Here is a 12319-nt window from a genome sequence, read left to right as displayed (position 1 = left end):
TTGAATCTGATTGGCTGACGAACGTTCTGAGGTGTGCAATTATTTTCAGAGAAACGCACGGCGAACGTAGTTCCAGGCAGCTCTCTTGACCGCGTTACAGTTCCATATCACTTTGCATAGTTAACTGTAATAACGGAAATTAGCATACAGTACCTATACAGCACACAGGGATTACTGCAATCACACGTGCTCGCACACGCACACTACGGTCACGCAGTTTGCACAAAAAGGTGTTGTCAGTGCTGCCCTGACGATTTTATCAGTTAGCCTATATAGTGTAGCAACTTAAAGGTTACACATGACATTTCTGAGGTAATAGGTAATAACAGCGCTGTTTAGAGACGCTGCTGCAGAACACTGTTGAGGGACGCACAGAGAATTCACATACAGAACACTGTTGAGGGACGCACAGAGGTAGCCTAATTCACATATACTGTATATATATTCTTTCTCTTTCTCTGTGTTCTCGCTCTCCTCGCTCTCTTTCTAATAGCTTCATTAATAACTGCATTAGAATGCTATCAATGGCTCAAACCAGCTTTAATTTAAAATTACGGTTTGGAACTAGCAAAAGAAGTGTTGGATGAGATGCGGAAGAAATAATCCTACTCACAATAGCGATTTAAGTACAAAAACCGGACGAATCCCTTTACATATATCATCTGATCGATGTCTTGAGGTGTAGTAACCGTAGTATAAGCGGAATAATTGACTCCGGGCTGTTGAATTATTAGAAAAATAATGCACACCCGAGGTGTAACGGCCACTAAAAAAAAAGTTGCTAAATCTAGTGCTAAAGTCGCGTTCGTGTGTGTGAGATGCGGGAGCTGATGGCAGGGGGGCGGTGGATATTTGTGGCGGTCAATGTGGATATTGTGGATGAGTTCTTCTGTGTCATCACGTTCTATTAGTTCTACAGCTTCAGTTTCGGAACTTTCACGCTTAGTAACACATACAGCTGTTCCCTCACCACAGTGCAACAGTGAAAAGGGACCCTTTTCAAACAGTGTCGCGTTCCAAACGTTGTTTAAGCGACATACACCGGTATTGCGGTATTTTAAAAATTCATATAACAAAAATAAACACCGGTATTCGGTATGAACCGGTATACCGCAAAGCACTACCCGTCATCAATTATTCCTTACATATATAGTGTGTGTATATATATATATATATGAAGGATCATGTGACACTGAAGACAGGAATAATGGCTGCTAAAAATTCAGCTTTGCATCACAGGAATTAGTTACATTTTAAAATGTAGAAAAGAGTTATTTTAAATTGTAATAATATTTTACAATATTAGTGTTTTTACTGTATTTTTGAAACACATCAGTGCAGCCTCGGTGAGCATATAAGAGACTTAAATAAAAACATACAAAAATCTTAATATTTCCAAACACATCACAACATTTCTGAGAAATTCAAGTTTCCTTGAACTTTTGACATTTTAAATTACCTTGTAGCATTTAAAAATTATGTTTTTTTAGTGTTTTATTTTACTTTTATTTAGACAAAATAGTATGGAATTTTAATAGCTTATTGGCCATAATGACAATTATCGGTTTCTCTGTAATGGTTAGCCTTTTAAAGTTGGTGCATCCTTAGTGTGAGGATTTTATATAGGCCTGCCAATAACTCATGCACACTTAACATGTTGCAATTCTGCCTTATATATAAACAAATCTTTCCCTCTCTTGCAGACCATCATGGAACAGTTCAATCCCTGTTTGCGGAATTTCATCGCCATGGGAAAGAACTACGAGAAGGCTCTCTCCAGTAAGTACCCTCACATCACATCTCCAGACATCCGCCGTTTCATCCGCGCTCAGGCAGCTGTCCAAACCCTCCACTCCTTCCCATCCGCCTTTAATGCCACTTCATTTGAAGATGATGACAATATTTGTCATCCTGTCATTCAGATGGCCACACAAGCCTTATCAACTCTCACACAGCCTGAGACACCTCCTGAGCTCAGATGGGCCGAACACAAGCGCTCCACTGATGAGGGCATTCACAGAGGAGATAATGTGCCCAGCCTCACTGATGATTTGATATTTAGCCATTAGACAGAGGAACAATCAGACGACTTTGAAGGCTTTGTGCGGTAGGTGACTGATGAAAGCCAGACAATTGCCCATTGATGTCTGATTCACATTGGCAAATGTAATCTTGCTCTGGCAGCCTCGGGCCGACAGTGGCCATAAAACCTTTAGGGTGATGTGCAGGAATACATCTTAAAGGAATATCCCAGGTTTAGTCCTAGCTCAATCGACAGCATCGATTTTGAAAAACAAAATATTTTGGCTTCTCCGTATTTTTCTTTAAAAATCTGGGTTACAGTGAGGTGCTTACAATGGAAGTGAAGGGGGACAATCTATGTTAAAATCAGTGTTATTTTAGTATCACTGAGATACTGTTATAGTTTATTCATACTGATATTTTGAATTGGTTTTAATGTTATACTTTAAATTTTTTCTAGTTTAGTAATTTTGTTGTGTATTTGTCATTTGTTTTGGTATTTTTTGTTTGTTTTAGTTTTTTTTTTAACAAAAAAGTATAGTCACAAGATATAAATAATATGTGTATTAACCTGCTTTTAGTTTGAATTTTGCAACATTGTTGCCATAATAATGCAATGTCATAAACATTAAATGATGGTAAAAGTTATTTAAACCATTTTGCAGCTCAAATAATGCACTTTTATTTATTTATTTACCTCATTTTTATTTTAGATAAAAACAAGGGACAAGTTTTAGTGATAATCAACATTATGCTATACACTGTAAAAATTGTATAAAACTTAAATGTAAAAATCTGTTTTGGCTCATCATCTTTTATTGTTGTTATAAAATATACAGGAAACCCAAAATGCCTGAAACTTTGTCATAGTACATTTTTACAGCAAATTTAATCATAAAAAATACAGTGACAATGTTTTCAATATTACTTTATTCTAAAAGTAAATAATATAAAATGTAACAAAAAATACTTTAATGTTGACAAAAGTCTGAAAAGAAAAAAAAGATTTGTGAAAGATATAATCATATGTGATGTGTCACACAGAACTTCTGGGAATGTCTTCTTACTTCACTGTAAATTGTGGTAATTTTTTTAAGTTTACTTCCAAAAAACATAAATTTGGCAGTATCTTACGGTAAAATTACATATAATGCGGCCACTTAAAAATGTTTACTGTGTATGGCAAGATAACTTATTTAACCAATTAACGGGTTTTTACTGTTGCATTTTTACAGCATTTATTTTCAGCAAAGATTCCAAGCATTTTTTATAATGTGCAAATGCCGTCAACTGAGCTTACCCTTATTGAATCCACAATATTCCTTTAGAGAGTCACAAAGGAAACAGGGGCTACCCATAAATCCCAGCGCCCAACCTACTTGGAGTATTATGTAAAATCTGTGAGACAGCCTGCCCTTCAAACTCTTGAGCATTAAAGGCAGATTGGAAAGACTCTTATCCTCAAAAAGGGGCTAACTGCACACAGGGGTCCATATGCTGCCAGACAGCTGTCCACAGGTAGCCAGTTGGGTAGAGTAGTAGCGCAAATTACGCAGCAGTGGCATAGAGAATGATGTGTTTTTTACCATAGAAACATGGCTGAAAGGACATAAAGGCAATACACAGAGTTGAAAAAGAGATTTATTCCATAATTGACTACCCCGTACTGAGGGAAACTGGGGTCTGGTGGGAGGTCCTAGGCCACTAAGCCCACCAGAATAAATCGTAATCCTCTTTTGCTCTCAGGCCATGTCTTTACCACCCTACCCTGTGTTTTAGGAAATTAAATCACTCAGACACAAAGTCAGCAAAGCTTTCTACCCCCATTTATTATTTCTGACTGGTATTGTTCTTGCTGATTTGCTTTAGAGCCTCAGGCACAGCAAGATGAATGAGTGCAGTAGGAGGAGTGTGTTATGACATGGTCTTTCTCGGTAAAAGAGAGAATTTCAAAGCGGGAGACCTAAATATATGGATGAGAATTGTGGAGATTCCAGTTCCACTTAACAATCCATTCACCAGTTTTGAGGAAACATTTCCAAACTATCTATACATTCATTCTGCTCCAAACCGCTCTCGTAGGGTCAGAATAATACTGGAGCCTATCTCGGGTCTCAGGAAACACAGTGCTCCCCACTGAGCCACTGGGTCACCAGCAAGTGCAAAAAAAGAGGGAAAAAACCCCTTTTAAGAACCACATGTGAGAAAAAGTATTGAGAGTAGACAGGGAGAAATTGGATAACCATGAGCTATTTTCTGTCAGCTTAATGGAATTCATTCAGAAATTATTCATTTGAGAATTAGACTACACTGGTCATGCTTTGTTTGTTGTACTAACTACTGAGGACAATGAACTAATTGGATTGTGCAAGTTGTCTATCTGTTGTCTTTGTGTTACTTTGTGACTTTCAGTATTTTCTCTCATCACATTCAGTTTGGTTTGCAACAATTTGCTGTGACTCTGTTAATTCAGTATATTTGTAATCGCTGTTCCACATTGACAGATGAATGTACATGTTCAAGAACCGTTAACCGAACTAAATTCATAAATCATACAGTCATGGTATTTATTTATTATTATTAATTTTAATAATGCATCAGGTTCTGAACAAGAACCAGTTTTCAATCACCGAAGTAATTTCACTTTAAAAAAAAAAAAAAAAAACTTGATGCAACCATCTTTAGGAATTTTTACAATTATGGAGCTATGGAATAAAGTGTTGAATCAAATTCAGTTGGTCTGGATTTTATTAAACATAAGTTCTACAAACTCAAATTAACAATGTTTTTTATTTGTTTATTCAACTTAATTAAGCTTACATTTTAAGTGAAGCTCAGCATTAACAATTAATGTAGAACTTCCTTAGTCTAACTTGTGTATCAGTTTGTTGAGTAAACCAAAAGTGTTATAAACTCATAAACAAGTTTTATAAACTGTTAAAACTGAAGATAACACTAATCAGTGTAGTGGTGACATGAAACACAACTTTTACAACAGAATATAATCAGAAACACTGAATATAGCTGAAACGTATATTACTTCTCAGTAACAATTAATTTGATAGTTGTAAGTTATTTTTTTTATTTCAATTTTAATATTTTAATTTAAATTCTAAATTGCATAGTCAACTTTTGTCACGTTAACCTTTTAAAATAGAATTTGTCTGACAAAATAAAAGTTTGATTTTTTTTACAGTGTTGGCGTCTTCTTGATTCCTGTCAAATCAGTATATCAGCCAAAATATGAGTTCCTGTACTGGCCTATCCAACCTAGAATAATATAGGAAGAAAGAAGCAAAGAAACAGAAACTGTGAAAAAAATATATACAGTGAGCCTTCTCTTTCTCTGTCTCTGTGTGAGTTCCCAGAGTTGATGGTCCCATCTGTCAGGCACATTTTTGCATAATTTCATTGTAAATAAGCCCTGAACACTATCCACATAGTGGCTCACCTAGTGCAACAGTACTGCTTTGGCTTACTTAATCAGAGCCACAGCTGGTCAGCTTGATGAATTGTTTGCTCAACCAATTTTTTGTGGCCTTTCTGCCCATGCCAGAAGCGCAGGGTGGTTTTCCACAGGCTCTCAGTAGATTCAGATGAAGGTCCCAATTGATTTCTGAATGAGTTCCATAAAGAATAGCTGACTGATATCCGTTTTCTCCATGCCTGTTTTCTACGTTCTCATTCTGAGGGAGGTGAAAGAGGCATTGTTTCAACTGTGGTGAAGTGTGGGACATGCTTCGAGGAAGCATTGTTGCATAACAGTACCTGAGCTGCTCTTGGGGGTTTTTGGGGAAGACCAGTCTTGGCTGCTAGATCTTACTTTGCAGTTATAGTTTTTGGCATTGGCTTTGTAACTCCTTAGTACTGTATTCACAGGTCAAGAGTGAAAGTCATGAAGTGAGTCTGAGCAGCTGATTGCAGTAAACAACTGAGGCAGGAGATACAGGTGAGCCCTGTATGAGTGGGCCACCTTTCCCTCTTTACTGCTCTAGTTAATAATGAGTGCTGCCAGTCCTATGGAAATCACCAGCATATGCTGTTTGGCTGTTCCAGATCTCTCACACTTTCACTGAGTTGCTAATCCGATTCCCTTGGATGCACTATATACAGAATAGGGAGCAATGTTGATACACTTTCTAAACCAGACACATGGCTACAACTGAATTGCTTCATTATGATTAACTTAGCTGTCTACTTTGCGAAGTTTCATTTACTTACTTCAGTAAACAGATGCCCAATTTCTATTTTTGGTGTGCTGTACAGCTATTCAGTTTTATTTTTATGTCAAACATATAGAATACATTAATGTTATTTTTCTTTTTTAAAAATGAAAACCTTTATTGAGCATAGACGCATTCATTGATTAAAAATGGCATTTGTAGTGTTCGAAAATTTTAATTTCAAATAAATGCTGTTCTTCAAACTTTGTTCTTCAAAAAAAGCAGAGATGGATATGTAGGTAGGTAGGTTGGTTGGTTGATTGGTTGCTAGATTAAAGATTATTAGGTTTGAAGATTATTGGTTCAGAACCTTTATAAATTGTTTGACAGAGCAACAGAGCAATCAGAACACAGTTTAGAGATATTTTGTCTATGTTTTTCTCTGTTTATTACTTCAGACGTTTTCATATTTTGTGTTGTCCCTTATGAATGCAGATTCATCACAAAATTATAAGGATTTATGTTCATATTGTCCAAAACCCCACATTGTCTAGAGCGTTTCCAAACATTTGCAGAGCACCGCATATACAGTAAATATCTTTTGTCTGTTACATCAGCCTGAGTGTAATGTCTCTGTTGTCTTAATGAGACTGCTTGATACCTGCTTGAGCCACAAGAAGCAAAACTGTAGTTCATGAAGTTTCAGAAAAGGTCATTGTAACAGTCGGGCTTTACTAGTGAATAGCCTAGCATTACTAGGCCAGTTAGTTAGCTATCCCACCAGTTAGACCAACACCAAAACAGCCAAGGCTAGATCACTTCTATGATGAGATAATGATATTCTGTTTATTCTTTTTCTCCGAAGTTGACATTTTAAAACCATAATGAGGCATGGGATTGGGAAACGGTGTGTGTGTGAGGGCGACAGCTGGGCTGGTCTGGTAAAGAAAAAAGGGCCAAATTTCCATAGTCACAGGAGGGCTATCTTTACTCATTCTAAATGTGTTTCCTGTACAACTTCCTGTTGTACGACATACTCATCCACTCCTATAGCTTTTTTTGCCACTCATTACCCAGCTGGACTAACACCAACTTGCGCAGCTGAGAGACGTCCCATCCTCGTCATGGGCCCTTTGATCATCGAATATACTGCTGTAATGAGAGATGAGAATGTTTGTGACATATTTTTCCACTTGCCTCTATCTTTTTGCAGGTGTGACATTTGCAGCGAAGGGCTATTTTGATGCTCTGGTGAGAATGGGAGAGCTGGCCAGTGAAAGCCAAGGATCTAAAGACTTGGGTGAGTCTCGCCATGCTGTTTTAGCTTCAAGGGAGCAGGCAAACTGTGTGGCTTGATCCGACATGACACCACAAAACACGCACTAATGGAACCACATGCTCAGCAAAGTGCCGTTGTTGCTTTCATTAGGCCCGACTGTCAGAATTTGTAGCTGAAAAGTTTTTTATATTGAACCTTTTTAAATCGTAAGCATTTCAGACGTAGTTTATGTACTGGCTTGAATTATTCCTTGTTTTACTTGCTCAGTTTCTCCAGTTTGCGTGGAAAATGAAGTCAAAGGGCTGACAGCAGTGGATGGGAATTCATCTGCCGTGCTGCAGGGAAACTCACCGATGCATCATTTATGATCCGTTTAAAAAGCAGATCTAGTTCGAGGGCTATAACATCTTGAAATAGCATTTTACTTTCTGCTACGGGAGGCTGTCAGAATTGTTGGTCAGTTCTTTGTTCTGCCAAGGATGTGAGAGTGGGTGTATGCGTGACCCTCAAGATGCTTGTTGCTTATGGGGATTGGCTAAAGATACGGCAGCAAAATCTACTTTATATTCATGATACGATATCCATCGTTTATTGAATTTTCAAGTCCTTTTGGGCATGGCCTGAATCATCTTCTACCTCACTATCAGGAGCCTCAAGTGAATTTAGACTCTAGTTGACTTTTGTTTGAGATATTTGAGGATTTTCAGGCAGACTGTCAGTCGACTAATACAGACGGTATATTAGTAGTCATTGAGTATTGATATAGGAGTCATTGAATCATTCAATCAACTGATTTGTTCAAATCATTGATCCATTTAGGAGCTAAACAAGTGAGTTGCTGCATCCAAAATTGCTTACTAAATAGGTACTATATTTCATAAGGAACAAACTTGGTGACCATTGTAAGAATGTTCTATATAGTATGAATGTTTGTAGTATGAAGATGTCCAGACATATTACATCCACCATGTTAGCATGCATGTATCATTTGCATTTATTACCTGACATGGCCTCATGGGATGGTAAAGTGTCCATTGAATGCACACCTCAAGATCTCAACAGAAGTAGTTGGTCCTCTGCATACTTTTCCGGATACTTCTGTTTTTCGAATGTATTCGGACATACTACTCGTTTGTAATACTGTTGCATGCTATATATTAGGGAAGTAGACATATTTAGATGCAGCGAGTGTCTTTATGAATGAGTCATTGTATTATTCACTCAACCAATTGGGCTAGTAAAGTGTTCATCGGAAGTACACATCAGAATATCGCCAAATCTAGAATGTTATCCTGGTACTTTTTGCCTACTATTTTCCGAATACTGCCAAATACATACTCTTTTCACACTGATTTACATCATATTATGCAGCCACAGTTTTTATGAATGAGACATTGAATCATTCGCTCAACCAATTCATTCAAACATACTGATTCATTCAGAATCTAAACAGTTGACTGTATTTATGAGCGAGTCATTGAATTATACAGTCAATTGATTTGCTTTAAACACACGGAGTCATTCAGGAACAAAACACCACTACTGTGTTAAACAAAGAAGCTGCATATGATTACACTTTGACTTTGTTTGGAACGGTTTTCATTGGCTGTGCAAAAACAAACACAGTATTGCGTCTGAAATTTAAGTTACTCAGTTATAACGTCTGTCATGATTTCATCATGTCATTCTAAACCTATAAGACTTTCATTCATCTTTGAAACACAAATTAAGACATTTTTAATGAAAACTGAGACTTTTGTCCCTCTATTGAAATCCCATTACACCAAAACTTCATAAAGATTGTAAAAATAAATCCATATGAATCAAGCTGTTTGAAAGGAAAGAAATCTCTCAAGTTTCATTAAAAAATATTTTCATTTGTGTTTAGAAGATGATCAAAAGTCTTGTTTGAAACCAAATCAGGGTGATTAAATGAAACAGCATTTTCATGTTTGGGTGAACTATGCCTTTAATTATGACATTACAAAATGTCTGCATAAGCTGTCCTTTTTGTGGTATAAATGCTGTTTGAAATGGGAATGCAGTATGCGGTGAATTTAATTGGCTCATATCAATCGCACTGGGTCAGGAGTGTCACATACGCTAGAGCTGTTGCTCAGGACATGAAAGGCACATCTTCGTTATTTCATTTCCACAGGGAGTTTCCTGGACAGAGGCGGAGTAAACTCCCCCTCATGTATAACGCAATCAACAGTGCGGTTCACCTCTCATTTGAACTTGCAAAAGGTATTAGCACTTGAATCCCACTCTCTCACTCCGACTGAGAGTGAATCACAGAGAGAGTCTCAGCCTCAGTTACAGACCCCCTGGACATACAACACAATGCGGCCCTCTCGAGTTACACTTCATATACACACAACAAATCATCTGTGATGTGTGAAAGACACTCCCATACAAAAATGCGCTATGGTAACCATAGATTTTCAGCAAAATAACATATTATATACAAGATTTGTGTAAAAAGAATAGTATTTTTCCCACAATATTAAATTTATACCTTCTATCTTTTAGTTTAAATTTCATATTTGATGACACTGGTGGTAATTAATACCAACCCTTGCTAAAAAAGTTTCCATGGTAACCATAGTTACTGCCAAGATACCACAAATAATTACTACTGTTCCTGTAAAATATTAATCAATTAATTTGGGATCACATTCAGTACAGTATAAGACACTTGAGATTTTTATTCATTTACTTATTTTTACTTGACAACAGCGGATGGAATCAAGTTAGCACAGTTTGATTGTAGAAGCTTTGGCTGAAACTGCAGCTGCCATGGTAAATTCAAAAAGGCTGTATCATTTACTCACCCTCATGTTGTTCCAAGCCTGTATGAGTTTTTTTCTTCTGCTGAACACAAAAGAAGATATTTTGAAGAATGCTGGTAACCAAACAGTTAATGGTAGCCATTGATTTGCATAGTTTTTTTCCATACTATGGAAGTCAATGGCTACCGTCAACTGTTTGGTAACCAACATTCTTCACGATATCATCTTTTGTGTTCAGCAGCTGACAGGAATTTTTACAGGTTTGTAATAACTTGAGGGCGAGGAAATGATGACCAAATTTTTGGGTGAACTATCCTTTTAACTTAAATCCAAACATTCATTGTTTAAATGCATGATAAGTTAAGATGTTGTGTGTGTGTGTGTGTGTGTGTGTGTGTGTGTTACAAAACTAAAAACGTAGTTGACTGATGGCTGTTTTGCACTGTCATTTTCAAATGCAGTTACATGTAGATAATGGGCAGGTGTGGTTTGTGAGAACCTGTGCCATTGTTCGTCAGCAGTGTCACAATGAGTCATTCTGCTTTGATTAAGTGATGTGAGTGAGTGAGTGTGTGCATGCATGCATTCATTACTCAAGAACAAAAGCACATGCATTATGCATTAGAGCAGGAGTGCTCAATCCTGAAGATCTGAATTGGCTGCTCTCCGTCTGCTAACACACCTGACTATAATTTTCTAGTGAACCCAAAAACCTTGATTAGCTGTTTCAGGTGTGTGATTAGAGTAGCACCTTACCCTGCAACAAATATGGGCAACAGGATGTGATGTCATGCTCTAGAGTCATCCACTGGAACGGCATTCTATTGTGAACACTTGAGGACAGTTAGCAAAAGCGAGAGATTACCATTTAAAAAATTTTCACCCAAAAATGACAATTCTGTTATTAATTACTCACCCTCACATCGCTCCAAACCCGGAAGACCTTTGTTCATCTTCGGAACACAAATTAAGATATTTTTGATGAAATCTGAGGGCTCTCTCACCCTCCAGCAATGCAACTGCAATGTTCCCAGGTCCAGAAACGAAGCAAGAACATCGGTAAAATAGTCCATGTGACATCAGTGGTTCAGTCGTAATTTTACGAAGCTACGAGAATACTTTTTGTGCACAAAGAAAACAATAATAACATAATTCATTCAATAATTCTTGTCCACGAGTTACCGTCTTCCACCATTTTGGAGAGTACCTCAGAACGTAATCAGCGTTGTTTACGTTCAGCATGTACGCGCTTTATCCTGAACGTAAACAACGCTGATTACGCAGAGTTTCATTTCTGGGTGAACTAAACCTTTAAATATGGATATTTTTCTTACAAAATTGCATCGATTCGCTACAGGAGCCCTTTATTTAACCCCCAAAGCCGTGTGAGGCACTTTTTATTATGGATGGATGCGCTTTATTGGACTTCTTTTGGACTATTTAAAAATAACACCCATTCACTGCCATTATAAAGCTTGGAAGAGCCAAGACGTTTTTAAATATAACTCTGATTGTATTCGTCTGAAAGAAGAAAGTCATATACACCTGCCTTGAGGGTGAGTAAATCATGGGGTAAATCATAATTTAAATTTTTGGGTGAACTATCCCTTTAACCAAAACTAAAATTAAGAATAGTTTTTGTTGATTGAAATAAAGCAGTATTAAAATAAAATATAAATGTAAGATTAAAGACTTAAAGAATTTAAATATGAGAAATGTTGCCTTGGCAACTAACTGAAATATAAGTTTAAGTTAAAGAACTAATATTATTTATATTAAAAAAAAACAAAAAACGCAAAAAATTACTAAAACTTAAAGTAAATTAAACTGGAAAAAATGCTAATAATAGCATATAAATACTAAAATAACACTAGCTCGAAAAGTTCAAAATAGGGCTGAGTACTAGTCAAAATTCACAATTATCTACACCAAATTTATTATACCACAGCAAAAAAAAAATTCATCAATTCAAAATCAATTAATTTAAACAATTAAATTCTTTAAAATGTAGTATTTCTTTTCAACAGAATATATATATATATATATATATATATATATATATA

General features: G+C 36.6%; 1 protein-coding gene across 7 annotated transcripts in view; it reads left to right on the top strand.

Moving 5' to 3' along the window:
* Positions 1-12319, top strand: part of LOC107672452 (brain-specific angiogenesis inhibitor 1-associated protein 2-like) — a 137348-nt gene that overhangs the window by 35592 nt on the left and 89437 nt on the right. For all 7 annotated transcript variants that reach the window (XM_016465644.1, XM_016465640.1, XM_016465646.1 and 4 more), the window contains exons 2-3: positions 1704-1779; positions 7399-7485. In XM_016465644.1, coding sequence (XP_016321130.1) covers positions 1704-1779; positions 7399-7485 — 163 coding nt within the window. The remainder of the gene's footprint in view (positions 1-1703; positions 1780-7398; positions 7486-12319) is intronic.

This window comes from Sinocyclocheilus anshuiensis, unplaced genomic scaffold, assembly GCF_001515605.1.
Source record: "Sinocyclocheilus anshuiensis isolate Anshui unplaced genomic scaffold, SAMN03320099.WGS_v1.1 scaffold1430, whole genome shotgun sequence".
Taxonomy (NCBI): domain Eukaryota; kingdom Metazoa; phylum Chordata; class Actinopteri; order Cypriniformes; family Cyprinidae; genus Sinocyclocheilus; species Sinocyclocheilus anshuiensis.
This window is presented reverse-complemented; position numbering and strand designations above follow the sequence as displayed.